Genomic DNA, 22,568 nt, shown 5'->3' on the forward strand with positions numbered 1-22,568 from the left:
AGAATAATGGTCAGATTTGCCAAATGGAGGGCTTTGTACGCTTCTCTGTGTGTGGAGTAAAGGTGGTCTAGAGTTTTATTTTTCCACATTTAATGTGCTGATAGAAATGAGGTAAAAGGGATTTAAGTTTCCCTGTATTAAAGTCCCCGGGCACTAGGAGCACCGCCTCTGGATGAGCCTTTTCCTGCTTGCTTATGGCTGTATACAGCTCATTAATTGCGGTCCTAGTGCCAGCATTGGTTTGTGGTGGTAAATAGCCAGCTACGAAGAATATAGATGAAAACTCTCTTGGTAAATAGTGTTGTCTACAGACTGCCACCCCTTGTTGCCACCCATTGTCTTACGGAGGCAGCTGTTCTATCCTGCCAAAAAAGCGTAAAAACCGCCAGCTGTATGTTATTAATTTAGTTGTTCAGCCACGACTCGGTGAAACATAAGATATTACAGTTTTTAATGTCCCGTTGGTAGGATATACATGCTCGTAGTTCGTCTATTTTATTATACAATTATTGTATGTTGGCTAATAGGACCGATTGTAAAGGCATATTACCCACTCGCCGTCGGATCCTTACAAGGGACCCAGACCTATGTCCCCGATATGTCTCCGTCTCTTTCTCCTGCGAATGACGGGGATGAGGGCCTTGTCGGGCATCTGAAGTAAATCCTTTGCGTCCAACTCGTTAAAGAAAACATTTTCTTCCATTATGGGGTGAGTAGTCGGTGTCTTGATATCTAGAAGCTCTTTTCGGTCATATGAGACGGTGGCAGAAACATTATGTACAAAATCAGTTACAAATAACACGAAAAAACAGACACAATAGTACAATTGGTTATGAGACCGTAAACGGCAGCCATTCAGGCACCATTCATTTAGAGGTGTGGTGTAGTTCTTGGAGCCCGGGGCTTGTACAGAGGGTCAGGATCAAGATGAGTCTGTGACAGTAGGAGTGAAGTTTTGGAAAAAGTAGACCCTTGCTTTTTTGCTGATCCATTTGTGGTTTCAGGGTGGGTGACAACAGAGTTGGGTGCTGTGGAATCGGTGAGGGTAACCAGAAGTGGTCTTGTGATAATTGTTTGTTTCTGCTGGTTAGAGGGAGCAGGTGCTCTGTGTTAAATGAATGTGGGCAAGAAATGTGAATTGTTTTGCTCTCAAGAAAAGGGTGCCATTGAAAGGAGTGATTACTGGGGAAGCGGTAAATGGGAAAGCTGACTAACTGAACGAGAAGATTCCCGGTGTTTGTGATGCTTGTTGTTTGTTGTGACGCAGACAGGGTGGCGTGAGTGGAAAAACCGGAGTCATTGTCTGTTCTTTTGAGTTTTGATGATGAGTCTTTGCCCGACAAAGTGATGTTAGGATATATATCCTATCCTGTAGCTTTTGTGCCAAATACATTACATTGTTTCAGGTGTCAAACTTAAGGGCATGTGGCAGCAGTGTGTAGGAGGGAGGTTCCTAGGTGTGAGAAGTGTGCAGAAGGGCATGAAACAAAGTAGTGGTATGTGTTAATTGTAGGGGTGGCCATGGGGCTGGGGATCAGAACTGTCCTGTGCGAGAGAGGCAGGCTGAGGTTTCCCGGGTTAGAGTAGTGCAGAAGTCATATGCTGAGGCAGTGAAGAAAATAGAGTAAGATGGGTCAAGATGGAGGGATCCTGAGAGGAGTGGTGTGAGTAGGGATAAACCAACAAGTGATATGTTTCAGTAAGATTGGATTTTTGGGATTTATGGCAATGGTTATCAACTGTACTGCAAGGATCCGTAAGTCGCAGAAAATAGAGGTTGTGGTGGTAGCTGCAGAGAGGTATTTGGGTGTCTCGAGACTTGACATCAGATGAGTTACATTATTTGTTAGGTAAAAAAATTTTTTTTACTTGACACTTATTTTCCTTAACTGTGTTGTTGGTTAAGGGCTTGTAAAGTAAGCATTTCACTGTTGTATTCGGCGCATGTGACAAAGTATGGTATTGTTTTTATTATTATAAATAAAGTGGTGTTAGATTGTAGGGTATTTGTTGTATTTATTTATTTTTTCAAGCAAAGGAGTTATACTCCAGTCTAGTAGGTGGCGGTAATGCAACATTTATTGGATGCCACCTCAACGAATAATAAAAAAAAAATTCTCGATTAGGTTTGATTAGGCACTTTTTTCCCTCACGTATATCCGCTTTCAACACTCCGAGGGGAAAAAAGCACGTGGAGCGCTGAACGCAACAAATACAGGCACATTTTCTGTCAAATAAAAGCTAACAAGTCCACTTGTTTATAACTTACAAAGCACAAGTTATTCGTCACGATGTTTCTGCAGTTCTACTTGAACGAGAATGGGGAGAGAGTTTACACTCTGAAGGTAGGTTTCGCTAGCTAACAACTAATTAACTAGCATGCAAACCCGTTAGCAATATTCAATGATATGGTATAGAATCGTGTCCACTCTGTGCACATAAATATTACGTCTGTCTTCTGCATTGTAAGAAAAGTTTAGCGGAGTGCGTTAATCCATTGTGTTTTTTTAGGGAGGTAGGCTAGCTGTGCATCAAAATAACGCTACCGCATATCTTAGGGCTTCACCCTAAGAAAAAACGTTCCAGTTAACAACGCCATGTATTTACTATATAGAAACTCTACTTAACATATGTGAAATGTGTCCCTCGCTATCAAATAAACGTCTGAATCCAACTTTAGTCCGAAAAGCACCATATTCATGTCGTGTTAAACAGCCGGCTGCCATTGGACCACGCAGTTCACGTGAGAATTCCTACCATGAAAGTCTACCACGGTCTACTCAACACAGCAGGAATATGGTGCGGTTCGGACAGAAGTTGAATTCAGATGTTTATTTGATAGCGAAGCACACATTTCACTGTACGTCTGGTAGAGCTGACAAGGTACAAATCTGTCGTTCTGCCCCTGAACAGGCAGTTAACCCACTGTTCCTAAGCCGTCATTGAAAATAAGAATTTGTTCTTAACTGACTTGCCTAGTTAAATAAAGGTAACATTTTAAAAAATAGAGTTGCTAGAGAATATATATATATATATGCCCTTTTTTGACTGGAAACTTTTTGGGGGTGAAGCTGGCTATATTGTGATATGGGTTATTCGCAGAGGGAGTCCAACCAATACAAAGACTCCCGATGTTGTCCCAAAGCTAAGCGGTAGGCAGTCAAGTAGGGCGACAGGTGAACCACTATCTGGGTTAGAGACCTAACGTTCAGATTCAATCTCTTATTCACCAGCTCTGCAAGCATTGTCAAAATACGTTCATTGATCATATGGAGTTTGCTGAGAAACTATGCTCATTTGCTCATGTTAAGGCCAATATGTACTGCCCAAAACACATACAACATATACAAGCAGCCCAAAAAAATGCCTATTCAGCATCTCCTTACAAGCCACGCACAGGTCGGAAGTCGAAAACAGCTCTTGTACATACTGGCCGTAACAAGAGTAAATTTAAGCTCGTATTTGGTGACAAGCAAACATATTTTGAAATTAAGGTTATAACGCTTTGCAGAGCTGGTGAATGGAAGTTTCAATCAGAGTTTTAAGCTGTAAGACCATTGGGCCCATAGAAATATGCCCTTGAGCAAGGCACTTAACCCCTAAGTGCTCCAGGGTCCCCATTGATAATGTCAGACTCTGGCTGTGAACTGAACCAGTACCTGGGCTTGAGGAGACTGACGCCCAGTATCCTTAAATTCAAAGTCCCATTAACTAGCTCTGCAAATGTTTTAATGTCCACATATGTTCGGGCTTTAACCAAAATATGGAGTTCCGCAGAGCCGCTATCGTCATTACTGTGGTTACGTACTTTCAAAACATGTCTAAATAAAATCAATGATACTTTCGGGATACAGTACGGTAGCTGGATCAGCTGACTTGTGCTTGGCAGTAATGAGTGATTTTTATTGCCAGTGCCGAAGGTAGATAATGTGCATGCGCACTTGGTCAAAAAGGATACATTTTTATTTAGACCATTTTTGGAAGTACATACCATGCGTAACTGCAGTAATGGCGATAGTTGCTGTGCGAACGCTCCATATTTTGGTGAGTGCCAAACATATTTTGAGGTTATGTTTACGGAGCTGGTTAATGGGACTTTGAATTGAAGAATCCTGGGCAGCAGAGATCTCATCTCCTCGATCACAGGTACTGGTTCAGCTGTGACCCCACTCTCCGAAGGTCTCTGAGTTGAGATATGCAAAAAACACATGCTTATACGTTAATTCAAACTTGTACATGTGTGAATTAAGGACAAATATAATCACCCACCTAATTATTATTTGTATATGGTGTTATTCTTATTGTAGCTAGTTTCTGATTGTAACTGTTCTTAGGTCCTGCTTAGATGGCATCTCTAAACATCAACTACTGATGCAATTCATAACCTTCTCAGAGGTGGTCCACGTATCCAAACTTTACATCTAATTTTTTTCTGACCCTACAGCTTCTGTAGAAAATGGGCCTGTTCAACCCTGTAACGTTGTGACAAGCTATACTCAGCTACTTGTTCATGCTATCTCTTTCCTTGTCATACCTCTCTCCTCTCTTCACCCTGTGACCAAACAGAAGGTGGATCTATTGGGCCAGCCCACCAGCTCTGCCCATCCCGCCCGCTTCTCGCCTGACGACAAGTTCTCCCGGCACCGGGTAACTCTGAAGAAACGCTTCGGCCTCCTCCTCACCCAGCAGCCCAGACCAGTTCTGTGATTGAAGCATGAATGACAACTATTGTGCCTGATTCACCCTCCAGGGCCGACCCGAACTGTAGACCTACTGCGTTGGCTTGGATATTTTCTTTGTACGTTGTCCTTTCTAGCACGGTTACAGCTAAACAGTACAGCTCAGCATGGCCCTAAAGTGTGAATCAGGCTTTGATTTATCATCAATTGATTTAAAAGGCTCGCTCCACAATTGTTTGAGACGTATGGGCCCAGAGGATGTATGTCTTGGGGCTAGCCTGAGAAATCTGTTTATGAAAATCTCAGGCCTGCTCCTATATAGGCTATTTGCCCTGACAGAATGTAATTTTTAAATGTAGTTTTTATTTCTGTGTGTATACAGAACATCATTCTGGACATGAAGTCCATACAGAGTGCTGTATGTGATTTTCCTAATCCTTATGAATGTGGTTTCAGAGCTGTCAAAATCAACTGTTCAATTAACATGTACTAGTGTCAATATTTTTCTAAAGATATTTGTTTTGGAGATGGAGAAAAAATTAAACGTGAGAACTACTCTTGTATGTGTACTGAAATGTAGTTGGATAAATGTATAGGGCAGAGGTGCCATGGGGCTGTGAGGTTGCTTAGGCAGAGAGCTTTGTAGATATTGAATATATTTTTCAATCAACTTTTTGTTAGCTAATTACGTTTTGATTGTGTATATATTATAATCTCCAGCAGATCCGTTTGCTTACAGGCTTTCTGTGTAGATTAAGACACCTTGGAGCTGGTGCCAGATTCAGAATTGTACCTCAATCCTAGGGTGAGAAATGTATTGTACTCCTAATTGTTCCATCATCCCAACTGTTATACAGAAGATTGAACTACTGCTATTAATTAAACTAGCAGTTGTTCAATCTTCTTGTTGTAAAATTTGGGATAATGGGATTACAATGCATTTATCAGCCCTGGATTGAGGCATGTTTTCCCGAGACTAATCTCTTGCCGGCTCCATGGTGTCTTAAAGGCGCTGCAGCATTTCCGGTGATACAGCCTCTGTGGAAGTCAGGGCATTCTTGCGCTTTGGAGAGCTGTTATAAAATAAGTGAGTTTGTGTTTATACAGGACCTCCCGCCCCCACCTGTAGCCAACCAATCATGTTAATGTGGAGCTCTAGAGACCCCCACATTGTTACCAAATTTGGGATTAGACCCTTCATACGGAGCCACGGACCACATTTTCGGATCAAACATGAATTGGCTTTTAATCTACACAGGAAGCCTAACTGAGCCTAGTGCAACTGTAAGCAAGCAGGTCAGATCGGCTAGCTAGTATATACAGTGCATTCAGAAAGTATCAGACCCCTTGACTTTTTCCACATTTTGTAACATCACGTCCTTATTCTAAAATTGATTAAATTGTCCCCCCCCTAATTACACACAATACTGATGACAAAGCAAAAACAGGTTTTTAGAAATGCATTAAAAATAAAAAACAGACATACCTTAAGACCCTTTGCTATGAGGCTCGAAATTGAGCTCAGGTGCATCCTATTTCCATTGATCATCCTTGAGCTGTTTCTACAACTTGATTGGAGTCCACCTGTGATAAATTCAATTGATTTGGATGTGCAAGGCACACATCTGTCTATATAAGGTCCCACAGTTGACAGTGCACGTCAGAGCAAAAACCAAGCCATGAGGTCAAAATAATTGTCCAAGAACACAGTGTCGTCATTCTTAATTGGATGAAGTTGGGAACCACAAAGACTCTTCCTAGAACTGGCCAAACTAAGTAATCGGGGGAGAAGGGCCTTGGTCAGGGAGGAGACCGAGAACCCAATGGTCACTGACCAAATTCCTCTGTGGAGATACAGCATTCTACCAATCAGGCCTTTAGGTTAGAGTGGTCAGACAGAAGCCTTTCCTCAGTAAAGGGCAGTTTGCCAAAAGGCACCTAAAGACGCTTCGATCATGAGAAACAAGATTGAACTCAAGCGTGAATGCCAAGTGTCACATCTGGAAGAAACATGGCACCATCACTATGGTGAGGCATGGTGGTGCAGCATCATGCCGTGGGGATGTTTTTCAGCGGCAGGGACTGGAAGCCTAGTCGGGATCGAGGGAAAGATGACCGGACAAGTACAGAGATCCTTGATGATAACCTGCTCCAGAGCACTCCGGACCTCAAACTGGGGTGATGGTTCACCTTCCAACAGGACGACCATAAGCACACAGCCAAGACAATGCAGGAGTGACTTTGGGACAAGTTTCTGAGTGGCCCAGCCCGATCAAACATATCTGGAGAGACCTGAAAATAGCTGTGCAGTGACACTCCCCATCCAACCTGCCAGAGTTTGAGAGGATTTGCAGAGAAGACTAGGAGAAACTCCCCAAATACAGGTAGCTAAACTTGTAGCGTCATACCCAAGAACACTTGAGGCTGTAATCGCTGCCAAAGGTACCTCAAAGTACTGCTCAGTCTGAATAATTATGTAAATGTTATTTGACTTTTTGTTCATGTACAAGCAAAAAAAAAAGACGTCCCAAATTGTATCTTTTTATTACATTAATATGAAAATGTGAGTAAAACACGTTTTAAGTTGTGATGACTTATCGTTTTCTGTGTATTCTGACAATGGTATAGGAAAGAATACAGTAGAAATGTAGGTATTTATTCAAGAACATTCAAATGATTGTTAAACTGTAGTTCACAAATAGCTTTTCCACTTAGCTAACTCGAGCTCGCGGAACTTCAACTTGTTTGTCGCTCTGTGGAAACGATGTCACTTCCTCTTCTCGAGACAATCACGGAAGCTGGTGCAATGTCATTTTTTTTAGGATAAATTATCACGGGCGAAATTCAGAACAGTGGGACAGAGCAGATTTCGGGGTAATAATGGAGGTAAGATGCGTATAAAGTTTCGCAGTGGGGAATCACGCGTGGTCGGCATATTCACTACGTGTACAGATGGGATTGCACAAGTGTCCACAATCTTTGGTTTTCCAACACACAATGAACACTCGCTCAGCCCGACATCAATTCCGATATAACGTTAGCTTACAGTTTCCTAGTTTGTCACTAGAGCTGCAGTTCGCTTCTGATTCTTTAAAAGTCCTTGAAGCCTTAGACGAACTTGTTAGTGAGCTTCACGTGGCCTTGTTTCAAAAGCTGAGAACGCTTGCTAGTAAAACCAAGAGCTCAACACAGGAAAAGTGCAGTCATGATCCCTTTCTTACCATATTCCGACTGTTCAAATAAACCTGCGACAATGGCTATTTACCAAAATTAATGTTGACGATTGGCTTTACCAAATATTTGAAATTGAGTTACTAGTGGTCTGGGATATTCTGCCTCCAGAGAATAAACTGTTAAAATGATTTCATTTGGTTTACTAGGCCATTGGGATGAACCATTTGAGAAAAATGGGGTCCTCGGGGGGGAGAGAAGTCTGTGCGATTTGTTTACTTATTTCAATTAGAGAGTGGTTGTATACAGACTTGAGTCAGCCATATGATTATCTACACAAGAACGTTGATTGTTACATGATGACAAATCTTTGAACTAAAACAACTGTGAAAGCAAAAGTCCGAAATCCCAGACTATTCCCAACCATTCCCCACACAGGAACCCGACCCACGGTGATTGATTCCAATCCAAATCCACAGTTCAGGATCCATTGAGCAGCCTTGTTCGAGCGCAGAGCAGCTGTGAAAAAGAACCAGACGAGCTCAATTCTGAAATGCCTCAGGACACATCAAAATACGGTTATTTGCGGTACTCCATATAACTTGTAATATTACCCATCTGTTAACATGAGTTTCTGTTTTTTGTCGGGTGTAGTATGATTCGGTACCACACAGCCTTGCGTCAGCTAGGATAGCCACGCGAATTAGTCAAGAGACAGGTTATTTTTGGTGTGAGTGAGAGCGCTGGGGTGCATTACAATAATTATTTGGCCATATGAGCTTAGCTAACAACTGCTTCGTTTCATATCATCAAGTCGCTAAATCCTGCATATTTCATGACAGATCTGAATTCATTGTGTGTAGCCTCGAGTTGGATTTTTTGGGGGGGGTTATACATTTTGTGGTACTGAAACAAAGACAGTGGTACAGACGTTTTAGATTATAGATTTATTCCGTATATCAACCAATTGCATTGATTTAATGTCATACGAGGCGCCATTAGATAATGGACCTGAATTTTTATTCCGATCTAACGGATGGGACTGGGCCACACGGAGATCCAGAATTCCTGGACCCTGGGTCTTTCAATGGATATGACAATAAGGTGACTGACAGCGAGATTGATTTGACAAGCGACCTGTGTGTCTGTCTGTGTGTTGTGCTCTATGGAAAACTCACGGACTCTCACATGCACTCAGAATCCTGTACAATAACTATTTTACAACAGCATATAAGGGCTTGGGTGAATATGTAGTATATACAGTACATGTGTGTGGGGAAGTGATGTGAGCTCAGCTGTTATTGGGATTTTCAATGTTTTGATGAATGGTAAAGTTTGTGTGAACATTATATATATTTTTTAAATTTAATCTTTATTTAACTAGGCAAGTCAATATTTGTATTTATTATAGATCCCCTGGCAGCAGCTACTCTTCCTGGGGTCCAGCAAAATTAAGGCAGTTTATACAATTTAAAAAACATTACAATACATTCAGACTGTGCTCCTACTCTACCACTACCACATATACAGTGGGGCAAAACAGTATTTAGTCAGCCACCAATTGTGCAAGTTCTCCCACTTAAAAAGATGAGAGAGGCCTGTATGTAATTTATCATAGGTACACTTCAACTATGACAGACAAAATGAGGGGAAAAAAATCCAGAAAATCACATTGTAGGATTTTTAATGAATGTATTTGCAAATTATGGTGGAAAATAAGTATTTGGTCAATAACAAAAGTTTATCTCAATACTTTGTTATATACCCTTTGTTGGCAATGACAGAGGTCAAACGTTTTCTGTAAGTCTTCACAAGGTTTTCACACACTGTTGCTGGTATTTTGGCCCATTCCTCCATGCAGATCTCCTCTAGAGCAGTGATGTTTTGGGGCTGTTGCTGGGCAACACAGACTTTCAAATCCCTCCAAAGATTTTCTATGGGGTTGAGATCTGGAGACTGGCTAGGCCACTCCAGGACCTTGAAATAAATGCTTCTTACGAAGCCACTCCTTCGTTGCCCGGGCGGTGTGTTTGGGATCATTGTCATGCTGAAAGACCCAGCCACGTTTCATCTTCAATGCCCTTGCTGATGGAAGGAGGTTTTCACTCAAAATCTCACGATACATGGCCCCATTCATTCTTTCCTTTACACGGATCAGTCGTCCTGGTCCCTTTGCAGAAAAACAGCCCCAAAGCATGATGTTCCCACCCCCATGCTTCACAGTAGGTATGGTGTTCTTTGGATGCAACTCAGCATTCTTTGTCCTCCAAACACGACGAGTTGAGTTTTTACCAGAAAGTTATATTTTGGTTTCATCTGACCATATGACATTCTCCCAATTTTCTTCTGGATTATCCAAATACTCTCTAGCAAACTTCAGACGGGCCTGGACATGTACTGGCTTAAGCAGGGGGACACGTCTGGCACTGCAGGATTTGAGTCCCTGGCGGTGTAGTGTGTTACTGATGGTAGGCTTTGTTACTTTGGTCCCAGCTCTCTGCAGGTCATTCACTAGGTCCCCCCGTGTGGTTCTGGGATTTTTGATCACCGTTCTTGTGATCATTTTGACCCCACGGGGTGAGATCTTGTGTGGAGCCCCAGATCGAGGGAGATTATCAGTGGTCTTGTATGTCTTCCATTTCCTAATAATTTCTCCCACAGTTGATTTCTTCAAACCAAGCTGCTTACCTATTGCAGATTCAGTCTTCCCAGCCTGGTGCAGGTCTACAATTTTGTTTCTGGTGTCCTTTGACAGCTCTTTGGTCTTGGCCATAGTGGAGTTTGGAGTGTGACTGTTTGAGGTTGTGGACAGGTGTCTTTTATACTGATAACAAGTTCAAACAGGTGCCATTAATACAGGTAACGAGTGGAGGACAGAGGAGCCTCTTAAAGAAGAAGTTACAGGTCTGTGAGAGCCAGAAATCTTGCTTGTTTGTAGGTGACCAAATACTTATTTTCCACCATAATTTGCAAATAAATTCATTAAAAATCCTACAATGTGATTTTCTAGATTTCCCCCCCTCATTTTGTCTGTCATAGTTGAAGTGTACCTATGATGAAAATTACAGGCCTCTCATCTTTTTAAGTGGGAGAACTTGCACAATTGGTGGCTGACTAAATACTTTTTTGCCCCACTGTATACAGTACAAAATCCATGCCTACGTGTGTGTGTGTGTGTGTATAGTGCAGTGCGTATTTTTATTTTTATTTTATTTTACCTTTATTTAACCAGGCAAGTCAGTTAAGAACAAATTCTTATTTTCAATGACGGCCTGGGAACAGTGGGTTAACTGCCTGTTCAGGGGCAGAACGACAGATTTGTACCTTGTCAGCTCGGGGGTTTTGAACTCACAACCTTCCGGTTACTAGTCCAACGCTCTAACCACTAGGCTACCCTGCCGCCCCTGCCGCCCCGTATGCTATCGTGTGTGTGTATATGCACCTATGTTTGTGTTGCTTCACAGTCCCTGCTGTTCAATAAGGTGTTTTTTTTAATCTGTTTATTAAATCAAAATGTTTTGCTTGCATGAGTTACTTGATGTGGAATAGAGTTCCATGTAGTCAGGGCTCTATTTAGTACTGTGCGCCTTCCATAGTCTGTTCTGGACTTGGGGACTGTGAAGAGACCTCTTGTGGGGTATACATGGGTGTCCGAGCTGTGTGCCAGTAATTCAAACAGACAGCTCGGTGCATTCGACATGTACAATACATCTCATAAATACAAGCAGTGAGGAAGTCAATTTCTCCTCCACTTTGAGCCAGGAGAGATTGACATGCATATTATTAATATTAGCCCTCTGTGTACATCCAATGGCCAGCCGTGCTGCCCTGCTCTGAACCAATTGCAATTTTCCTAAGTCCTTTTTTGTGGCACCTGACCCTACGACTGAACAGTAGTCCAGGTGCGACAAAACTAGGGCCTGTAGGACCTGCCTTGTTGACAGTGCTGTCAAGAAGGTAGAGCAGTGCCTTATCATAGACATACTTCTCCCCATCTTAGCTACCGTATCAATATGTTTTGACCATGACAGTTTACATTCCAGGGTAACTCCAAGCAGTTTAGTCACCTCAACTTGCTCAATATCCACATTATTTATTACCATATTTAGTTGAGGTTTAGGGTTTTGTGAATGATTTGTCCCAAATATAATTATTTTAGTTTTATAAATATTTAGGACTAACTTATTCCTTGCCACCCACTCTGAAACTAACTGCAACTCTTTGTTTAGTGTTGTAGTCATTTCAGTCGCTGTAGTAGCTCACATGTATATTGTTGAGTCATCCGCATACATAGACACTCTGGCTTTCCTCAAGGCCAGTGGCAATTCATTAGTAAAGAATGAAAAAAGTAATGGGCCAAGACAGATACCTTGGGGAATTTCTGATTCTACCTCGATAATGTTGGAGAGGCTTCCATTAAAGAACACCCTCAGTGTTCTGCTAAACAGGTAACTCTTTATCCACAATATAGCAGGCGGTGTAAAGCCATAACACATAAGTTTTGCCAGCAGCAGACTATGATCGATTACTGTCAAAGGGCCGCACTGAAGTCTAACAATCCTTTTATCATCAATTTCTCTCAGCCAATCATCAGTCATTTGTGTAAGTGCTGTGCTTGTTGAATGTCCTCTATAAGCATGCTGAAAGTCTGTTGTCAATTTGTTTACTGTAAAATAGCATTTTATCTGGTCAAACACAATTTTTTCCAAAAGTTTATTAAGGGTTGGTAACAGGCTGATTGGTCGGCTATTTGAGCCAGTAAAGGGGGCTTTACTATTCTTAGGTAGCGGAATGACTTTTGCTTCACTCCAAGCCTGAGGGCACACACTTGCTAGTAGGCTTAAATTGAAGATGTGGCAAATAGGAGCGGCAATATCATCCGCTATTATCCTCAGTCATTTTCCATCCAAGTTGTCAGACCCCGGTGGCTTGTCATTGTTGATAAACAATAATTTGTTCACCTCTTCCTCACTAACTTTACGGAATTTAAAATTACAATGCTTGTTCTGTCATAATTCGGTCATTTTTCCTTCGATGTGTACTATCAGCACATGTTATGCCTAAATATGCTAATCGTGCCAATGAAAAAATCATTAAAGTAGTTGGCAATATCAGTTGATTTTGTGATGAATGAGCCATCTGATTCAATGAATGATGGAGCTGAGTTTGCCTTTTTCCCCAGAATTTCATTTAAGGCACTCCAAAGCTTTTTACTATCAATCTTTATTTCATTTATCTTGGTTTCATAGTGTAGTTTCTTCTTCTTTTTATTCAGTTTAGTCACATGATTTCTCAATTTGCAATACGTTTGCCAATTGGTTGTGCAGCCAGACTTATTTGCCATTCATTTTGCCTCATCCCTCTCAACCATACAATTTTTCAATTCCTCATCAATCCATGGGGATTTAGCACATTTTAGCCATTTTCTTAATGGTGCATACTTTTTAGCAACTGGAGTAAGCAATTTCATAAATGTTTCAAGTGCAGTGTCTGTTTGCTCCTCATTACACACCACGGACCAACAAATATTCTTTACATCAATAACATAGGAATCACTACAAAACTTCTTGTATGACCTCTTATACACTATGTTAGGCCCAGCTGTTGGAACTTTGGTTTTCCTAGATATGGCTACTATGTTGTGATCACTACATCTGATGGATCTGGATACTGCTTTCAAGCTAATTTCTGCAGCATTAGTAAAGATGTGATCAATACATGTTGATGATTTCATTCATGTGCTGTTTGTAACTACCCTGGTAGGTTGACTGATAACCAGGTTGCAGGCACTGGTTACAGTTTGAAGCTTTTTCTTGAGTGGGCAGCTTGATGAAAGCCAGTCAATATTTAAATCAACCAGAGAATATACCTCTCTGTTGATATCACATACATTATCAAGCATTTCACACATATTATCCAGATACTGACTTAGCACTTGATGGTCTATAGCAGCTTCCCACCAAAATGGGCTTTAGGTGAGGCAGATGAACCTGTATCCATATTATTTCAATAGTATTTGACGTGAGATCTTCTCTAATCTTTACAGGAATGTGGTTCTGAATATAAACAGCACCTTCACCATTGGCATTTCTATCTTTTCTATAAATCTTATAACCTTGTATTGCTACCACTGTATCAAAGGTATTATCTAAGTGAGTTTCAGAGATAGTCAGAATATGAATGTCATCTGTTACTAGTAAATTATTGATTTCATGAACCTTGTTTCTTAAGCTGCATATATTAACAAGGGCTATTTTGAGCACTTTTCTTCTGGAATGCTTAATTGCTTTCGTTGCTTTACTGGGAAGCTTAGCAGCAGTAGATGTGCTCAGTTAAGAACAAATTCTTATTTACAATGACGGCCTACCTCGGCCAAACCCGGACGACACTGGGCCAATTGTGCGCCGCCCTATGGGACTCCCAATCACGGCCGGATGTGATACAGCAGCCTTGTATGATGCCACAGATGTTTTAAAGGGATGCTGACTGTTAGGATGATGATGAGACTCATCCTCCTATGTGATGATGATTTGACCCGTGTGTGTGTTTCAGTTCCCTGAAGGCAATAATAACTACCTGACCATCAGCGGGGCGGGCCATCCGTTCCTCTCATCCTCTGAGGTAGCTACTCATTCCTTCCATCCACTTCTCTCGCTTCTAAACTCTCATTCACTCTCTTTTTCTCTCCACTATCCTGTCTCTCTCTCTCTCTCTCTCTTTACAACACACACAATCTGCAGTTACTCACACAACACTCACACCCAATATAGCAGGGGAGGATGTCTCAATCTATAATAATAATAACCTTTGCTCTTCCCCCTCTTCTCTCCTCCTCTTCCTCTTTTCTCCATACCCCCTTTCCTTGTTACCATCTCCGCTCCCCCATCCCCCACCGTCTCTTCTCCCTCTCGCTCTTCCCCAATAGACGTTCCACACCCCTAGTCTGGGAGATGAGGAGTTCGAGATCCCCCCTATCTCCCTGGATCCAGACCAGGCGCTCATCGTGTCCGATGTGGTGGCCCATTTCGGAGCGCTATCGGATGGAGAGCGCAGTGGCTTGTCCACCCCCGGGAACGTTGTGGTCGGGGGAGACGATCCGTCCTTCGCCTCCACCTTTGTGAATCCCCACCCGGGGTCTCAGGGACTGGACCACCACCTGAGTCTGGGGGTCATCAGTCAGCCAGGTGGAGGAGGAGCTATTCTGGGGTCTGCTCTGAGCATGGTGAGGACTGCAAGGGTTGAGAATGCTTTTGAAATGGCACCCTATTCTCTATGTAGTGCACTGCTTTTGAAAAGGGCCTGCATATGAATCTGGTCAAATGTAGTACACTATATGCAGTACCAGTCAAAAGTTTGGACACACATACTCATTCCAAGGTTTTTCTTTATTTTTACTATTTTCTACATTGTAGAATAATAGTGAAGACATCTTCACCTGGAATGCGTTTCCAACAGTCTTGAAGGAGTTCCCACATATGCGAAGCACTTGGCTGCTTTTCCTTCACTCAATTGGGTTGAGGTCAGGTGATATTAGAGGCCAGGTCATCTGATGCAGCCCTCATCACTCCTTCTTGGTCAAATAGCCCTTACATAACTCTAATGAACTTATCCTCTGCAGCAGAGGTAACTCCTTTCCTGTGGCGGTCCTCATGAGAGCCAGTTTCATCATAGCGCTTGATGGTTTTTACGACTGCGCTTAAAGAAACTTTTAAAGCTCTTGAAATGTTCTGTATTGACTGACCATGTCTTCAAGTAATGAACTGTCACTTCTCTTTGCTTATTATAGCTGTTCTTGTCATAATATGGACTCTGTCTTTTACCAAATTAGGCTATCTTCTGTATACCACCCCTACCATGTCACAACACAGCTGATTGGCTCAAAGGAAAGAAATTCCACAAATTCACTTTTAACAAGGCACACCTGTTAATTGAAATGCATTCCAGGTGACTACCTCATGAAGTTGGTCGAGAAAATGCCAAGAGTGTGTGAAGGTGTCATCAAGGCAAAGGGTGGCTACTGTGAAGAATATCAAATATATTTTGATTTGTTTAAAACTTTTTTTGGTTTACTACATGATTCCATATGTGTTATTTCATAGTTTTGATGTCTTCACTATTATTCTACAATGTAGAAAATAGTAAAAATAAAGAAAAACCCTGGAATGAGTAGGTGTGTCCAAACATTTGACTGGTACTGTAGCCTATTAGGGTGCCATTTCCGACACAATTAGTTCTTGACAGAAATGTGAAATTATATGAATTGGGCCCTTTTCACACCACAGTCCATTCTTTGATAACAAGATGGTTGCTGCCTGTAATCAGGCCCGGTCCTGGCCCTTCTGCCGCCCTAGGCGAGACAATTTAATTGGGTTCATTTTCGGTTCTGAATGAAAGTTGAACACGTCTTGAGTAGGACTGGACCGGACCAAATCTGAACCAAACATAGACATCTATCTAACACACATCTAACATAGACATACGTCTATGATTGGTCCAGATTAGATCCGGTCCATGAATGTTGAAATCAAGTCCGGACGACACCAAATCAATACACAAAAAAAGACGTCCTGACAGGGCTAAAAGAAATACGTCCAAAAGACTTCCTCGTTGGTCCGTGCTTACTGGGGTGCAGTGGAGGCTGGTAGGACGAGCTATAGGAGGACGGGCTCATTGTCATGGCTGGACTGGAATAAATGGGACTGTATCAATGACCACAATGACATTTTATGAATGCTCATCCATGTGGTAGACCTACCATTTGTAAAAAATAGGCAGTTGCATTGGCTTTATTAGTCCTGATTCCTGTCAATAATCATGTTGGCTGTTTTAAGCTCTGAATATCAGCTACCCAACTTTATCAGGAGTTATCCTGAGCCTATTTGCAATGAGAATCAGTGTGTTTACATAGCGGGAAATGCAGAATCATTTTATTTTTCACTATGATCATCTTTTAAGACCAATTATGGATACAAACTTGTAACCACTGATTATCATGACAATTTAGCCCACGGTGTGACACTCCTGGACAGCAGTTGTGAGCAGCCAGATTTTTCCATTCCATATTATCCATTTTATTTTGAGCTGTCCTGTTTTAAGGATATGATGTTTGTTAACATGCCATATTCGCATCGAAGCACATTTTTTATTTGATTGGGTGCCATTTAGGTTAGGCTATTTGATCGGCGAAGCGTGCATGATGTTAAAAGTGTCTCATGACATTGACATACATTTTTACCTGTAGGCTACAGCAAAGGCCATATACTCTTTCTACCATAGGCTAAATGATTTATGTTAGATTATTTTTTTGAAGTAATGTTGGTGTAGTGCCGCAGCGGTGTGTCTCGCCAACAGCACACTGGAGAGGCGCATTCGGCATTGACGAGCAAAATATTTTGCGCCCCTGCTTTTGACAAAGTGGCCTCTGCTTATCACAGGAGGGCATCAGCGCTCACCTAAATAATCCATATGCCACTAGGTGAGAGGAATTGTAGTTATTTTTGGGCAAAATGATGTGAGGTTTTTATGTGTTGTTGACGGTGTGTCGCTCTCGTCAATCTGCTGCTGTCGATGGCCACCTAATCCTGCCTAATGGGCGGGCCAGTCCTGCCTGCCTGTAATACATTGTCTTTGGCTTTTTCTGAGTATGAACCCTGCCTCATTTTCCAGGATCTGGGCCACCCTGTTGGCTCCCAGTTCAGCAGCTCCTCCCCCATGACCATAGACGTCCCGCTGAGTGACATGGACCACAGCCTGCTGGGCCACAACCAGCTGATCACCATCGACCAATCGGAGCTCAGCGCCCAGCTGGGGCTCAGCCTAGGGGGCGGGGCCAACCTGGCGAGGTCGCAGTCACCTGACCAACCACTGTCGGCCGCTGCTTCGCCGGCCGGCTCGCTACAGGACGACGACATGGACGACTTCAGACAGGTCAGTCCTATTGGTCGGTCTGTCTTACAAGTCAGTCTGTCTGTTTATTGGTTCGTCTGTCTGCCTCAGTCTCTTCATTGATTACAGTCACACACTTTATATGAAACTGATGTCCTTGTTTTTGCTATTTCTCCCTTTCTCCCATCCCACCCCTCCTTCTGCCATTCTAACTCAGCAGAGTGTGCTGGTGGAGTCCCCTATCTCTCTCGGTGTCATCTCCCTCGAGCCCCCTCTCTCTGACTCCCCCATTCCTTCCTTTGCTCCGTCCTCCAGCACCCCTCCTACCCTCGTCCGGAGAAGGGCAGCGGCCGGAGGAGGGAAGAAAGGGAAGAAAAAGAAAGACCCTAACGAGCCCCAGAAGCCTGTGTCGGCCTACGCTCTGTTCTTCAGGGACACGCAGGCAGCCATTAAGGGCCAGAATCCCAGCGCCACCTTCGGAGAGGTGTCCAAGATAGTGGCCTCCATGTGGGATAGCCTGGGGGAGGAGCAGAAGCAGGTACACACATTCACATGTGCAAACACGCATGTTCACAATCACATTCACTACACAAGCACACGCAGATATGAATAATGTAATGGTATCGGGTTCATGATATTCCTGTATGTGTATTCCTCTCAGGTGTACAAGAGGAAGACGGAAGCAGCTAAGAAGGAGTATCTCGAGGCTCTGGAAGCCTACAGAGATCATCAGCTTTCTCAGGTGAGGCAAGACGAGTATTCCTAGAGAGCACTTCAGTTATTTGTGTGAGTAGGTTTATTATGATGGCCACCCTTTGTCAGTGTGTAAACTACATCTCCTCTTTCCCCTCTCAACTCCTCTCTCTTGCAACCCCTCTACCTTTCTCCTCCTCTTCTCTCTCCCAGCCGACCATTGAGGTTCTGGACACTTCCCCGTCACCTCCCTCTTCTCCTCCCGTTGCCCCACTCCCCGCCCCTGCTCCCCGTTCCACCCGTTCCTCCGTCCCCCACCTCGCCCCTGAAGAGAACACCATCACCAACATCTGCACCTCCAACATCATCCTAGCAGGTGGAGACCTCCCTCAGGTCACCACCCGCTCCCGTACAGGGGTGCAAAAACCCCCCACTCCTACGCCCGCCCTGGCCCTAAACCCCCCCACCGTTACAAAAATCATCATCAAGCAACAGACGTCGCCATCAGGGGTAATGGTGGTGTCAAGTAGTACGGTATTGTCTACTCGGCAGCCGCCACCACTCCAACAGATGCAGAACACCCCTCCTCCGCCCCGTCTCCAGCAGATGGTACATGCCCAGGCTCCACCGCCACTGCAGGCCAAACCAAGAGGCGGGGGTGCCATGGCACCACCCCCTCTGCAGATCAAGATCGTCCCTCCCGCCTCAGATTTGGACTCTCCCGTTATCGGTACGGCGGCAGGGGGGTTAGCCGCGTTGGGGGGGGCCACTCCGACCTCGGGGGAGGTGGTACAGTCCGCTGCCTTAGTAACGGCCTGTTCGACGGAAGCCGAGGACGGGGCTGAAGGAGAGGATGGGGTAAGAGAAGTATAGAATAGAAAAACTTTAGCATATATTTTCAGAATTTTCTCTGAAAATTCAGGGCCCTGGTCATCTAATGATTGGTATCCTGTATATCAACCACTGTCTTTCTCTCTCCTCTACCTCTCTCCCTACGGTCTTTCACCTCTCCCTCCCTTCCCAGATGCAGGTGGAGTTGAATGTATCTCCAGGGCCAGATGTGACCCAGGCCTGCAGCCCTAACCTGTGTGTCCGAGCGGGCTGCACCAACCCAGCTGTAGAGAACAAGGACTGGGACAGGGAATACTGCAGCAACAAGTGTGTGGCCACACACTGCAGGTACAGACAGATAGATGGCTGGACATAGGCTGCGTTTAGACAGGCAGCACAATTCTGCGCTTTTTAAACTTTTTTTCACTTTTGATCAATCAGATAAGTGCCGAAAAAAATCTGATGTGAAAAAATCTGATGATTGGTCAAAATACCAATTTGTGGAAAAAATATCAGAATTGGGCTGCCTGTCTAAATGCAGCCATACAGACACATATACAGAACACACTGACATTACCACCTGAAACACTTAGGAGTCAAGATGGATCATGTTCTTCCCAAAGAATGGTCTCGAGGCAAAAGAACCGCACACCTGTTTAGGCGAGGTGCTGGCTAGAAGAGTAGAACACCTGTTTAGGCGAGGTGCTGGCTAGAAGAGTAGAACACCTGTTTAGGCGAGGTGCTGGCTAGAAGAGTAGAACACTTGGAAAAGAAAAGGAGAGCCACACACTCTAGGAGCTCCGATGCAATAATTTTATAACCTAATAACCAACATTTCGACAGCTCAGATCCAGACTCATTGTGGAGAAGAAACGAATGTCCGTGGGCGTGGCGTAGCGTTTGGCAGTAGCCAGGAAAGGAAAATGTCGATAAAGCAACATTTCTGCGCTAATTGTCATTTTTTTTAAATGTATTATTGATTAGTTGATCTATTTTATTTTTTTTTTCTCCAATTTATTGTCTTCATAGGGATGTGTTCATGGCCTGGTGTGCGATCCGAGGGCAGGACTCCACTGTCACGTAAGGAATGGACAGAAGAGAGGAGTGATAGATGGACAGACTTCAAAGAGGAGTGAGAGGAGAGAAGAGTGATATTTGGACATGATAGGGATTAGCCAGGACTAAAGAGAAAGGAGAGGGGAGTGAAGAATGGAGAAGAGAAGAGAGGGACTTGCCTTTTTTCCACAACCAGACTTTGTCCTCATAGAATAATCAAGCAGAAGACCAATACTCCTGTGCTGATACATTATGAAGTTTAAATAATAAGATCATTTTATATGAAATGTTTTTAAGGTAATATGTAATATAACGCTACAGGCACCACTGGTATGTCTCTTGCATTTCATAGCTCGTGCCATAGAGTTGGACAAAGGGCACATATCTGCAAATGGTGCTGTCCATGCAAAAATAGACTGTGTTAATCTATCTAACTCTACAGCTAATGACGGTTTTTCTCCTGACCGTGTTATCAGTGTTGTCGTTACAAGTGATTTCAAGGTATGTACAGTGCATTCGGAAAGTATTCAGACCCCTTGACTTTTTCCTCATTTTGCTACGTTACAGCCTTATTCTAAAATTGATTAAATGAAAAAAAATCTCCATCAATTTACACACCCCATAATGACAAAGCAAAAACATTTTTTTTTTAAACATTTTTGCAAATGTATAAAAAATAAACAACAGAAATACGTTATTTACATAAGTATTCAGACCCTTTGCTATGAGACTCAAAATTGTTTCCACTGATCATCCTTAAGATCTTTCTACTGATTAGACATGATTTGAAAAGGCACACGCCTCTCTATATAAGGTCCCACAGTTGACAGTGCATATCAGATCAAAAACCAAACCATGAGTAGGGCTGTTGTGGTGACCATATTACTGCCACACCGGCAGTCACGAGTCCTGAAGGCAGTCAAATTCCACATGACCGTTTAGTCACGGTAACTAGGCTTCTCCACTCTCTGATGCTGCTGATGGTCATTAATAGCCTACCAAACGTGCTAACTGCCTGTTACTCAGCAATCTACTGTCCCTCTAATCACTCTGACATCAATGTAAATGTAGTCTAAAATCGAATCAAACACTTCATGAGAGCCCATCGGCTCATGTTGCGCAACATTTCTATAGGCTATTCAATTGTGGGAGAAAACCGAGTGATGGTCACTTACAAAAAGAGGAGGATCCCATCAGCTTTCTAAAGGCTAGGCCTACTATATTTATTTATTTCTCAACTTTCCTCATGTTAAGCACATTACTTATATTTACAACAGGAGTATCGCCTACCTGGCTGGCATGAAAATAAACCACAGGGAAAAGCGTCCTCCATTCGCTGTTTAAGTGCATAGATGACATGTATGTTTTCCACTGCCCTGTTTCCATACAGGTGCATGATAAAGGTACATTCTAAATCAAAACAAATTTCACACATATATTATTTAGTATATGTAAAGGCAAGATTAAATCAAGAATCGTCTGATGGGTGATAATATTAGCCTGTCACTTGTGAATTATATGTTATCACTTGTGAATGCTGACCAGCATAAGAAACAATGCCTTTTTTTTGCGACTCGTTTGCAGCCCCTGAGTTTCAAGTTTGGGGAAGATCATTTTCACCATAAAAATGCACCTTTTATAATAAAAGCATTACATGCATAATTGCATTTGCGGTCACTTTTGATATTGGTGTTTTCCTCTAATTGAACATTTGCGCTTACAGCCTACTACTATGTCCACATTGTTGTGCTTTGTTGTGGAATAATCAGAATTGGTTGGTAACATAGGTAAGATGTTTTATATTCATCATATGTTTAAGTTACTTCTCATCAAGAATGTTGTTTTTGTATAATACTGTGGCGGGGTTGCAGTATCTGTTCTATGTCAAGACTAAGTTGCTTGGGCCGGAGAGAGGGGAGAGGTCAAGCGTGTATCTCTTGGCTCCACAATGTCTGTGTGCCAGTCAGTGCGTCTCTGTGATCTTGTCAAGATAGGATGGATTTGATATATGCCTGTTGATATGGAGGATTGGTTTATGGTTCTCAGTTTGAGAAAATAACATAGTTTAGGAGACAAAGCTGAACGATAAATTATGCCTATGCTGTCTGGATATGTGTGTCTTTGCTATAAAGGATCTCAGTAACAATGTGTGAGGGACTCTCAGAGAATTCATTGATAGACACTGAATTGATCTGAGAGTCACAGGGTTGTGATAGAGCTCATATAATTAAAGATGGACTTTGTGATAACTAA

The 22,568-nt window shown here is 42.8% G+C and overlaps 2 protein-coding genes across 4 annotated transcripts; both read left to right on the forward strand.

The window, feature by feature from the left end:
• Positions 1-2,090: 2,090 nt before the first annotated feature.
• Positions 2,091-5,234, forward strand: LOC110500396 (H/ACA ribonucleoprotein complex subunit 3). The gene is made up of 2 exons (XM_021577747.3): positions 2,091-2,345; positions 4,567-5,234. Exons 1-2 carry the CDS (start codon positions 2,292-2,294, stop codon positions 4,705-4,707), a joined length of 195 nt encoding a protein of 64 aa, XP_021433422.3. The 5' UTR covers positions 2,091-2,291; the 3' UTR covers positions 4,708-5,234.
• A 2,194-nt stretch (positions 5,235-7,428) lies between these two features.
• LOC110500397 (TOX high mobility group box family member 4-B) lies at positions 7,429-22,568 on the forward strand. 3 transcript variants are annotated; one of them, XM_021577749.3, is made up of 9 exons: positions 7,429-7,565; positions 14,403-14,471; positions 14,776-15,072; positions 17,517-17,777; positions 17,956-18,273; positions 18,397-18,477; positions 18,642-19,286; positions 19,453-19,607; positions 20,289-22,568. In XM_021577749.3, exons 1-9 carry the CDS (start codon positions 7,560-7,562, stop codon positions 20,341-20,343), a joined length of 1,887 nt encoding a protein of 628 aa, XP_021433424.2. In that variant the 5' UTR covers positions 7,429-7,559; the 3' UTR covers positions 20,344-22,568. The 3 variants fall into 3 exon arrangements, with proteins under 3 accessions (XP_021433424.2, XP_021433423.2, XP_090070590.1); XM_021577748.3 differs by having other exon boundaries at positions 7,449-8,954; XM_090214464.1 differs by lacking the exon at positions 7,429-7,565 and adding an exon at positions 8,315-8,438.

Source organism: Oncorhynchus mykiss, chromosome 21, assembly GCF_057628025.1.
Source record: "Oncorhynchus mykiss isolate SJ-2025 chromosome 21, ASM5762802v1, whole genome shotgun sequence".
In the NCBI taxonomy this organism is placed as follows: domain Eukaryota; kingdom Metazoa; phylum Chordata; class Actinopteri; order Salmoniformes; family Salmonidae; genus Oncorhynchus; species Oncorhynchus mykiss.

Bases quoted from the DNA above. Each gene is read 5' to 3' on its own strand.
- LOC110500396 (XM_021577747.3), top strand. From the start codon at position 2,292: ATGTTTCTGCAGTTCTACTTGAACGAGAATGGGGAGAGAGTTTACACT. The intron at 2,346-4,566 runs GTAGGTTTCGCT...GTGACCAAACAG, and splicing joins AGAGAGTTTACACTCTGAAG to AAGGTGGATCTATTGGGCCA.
- LOC110500397 (XM_021577748.3), top strand. From the start codon at position 8,856: ATGGACCTGAATTTTTATTCCGATCTAACGGATGGGACTGGGCCACAC. The intron at 8,955-14,402 runs GTGACTGACAGC...TGTGTGTTTCAG, and splicing joins TCAATGGATATGACAATAAG to TTCCCTGAAGGCAATAATAA. The intron at 15,073-17,516 runs GTGAGGACTGCA...CTCATTTTCCAG, and splicing joins TGGGGTCTGCTCTGAGCATG to GATCTGGGCCACCCTGTTGG.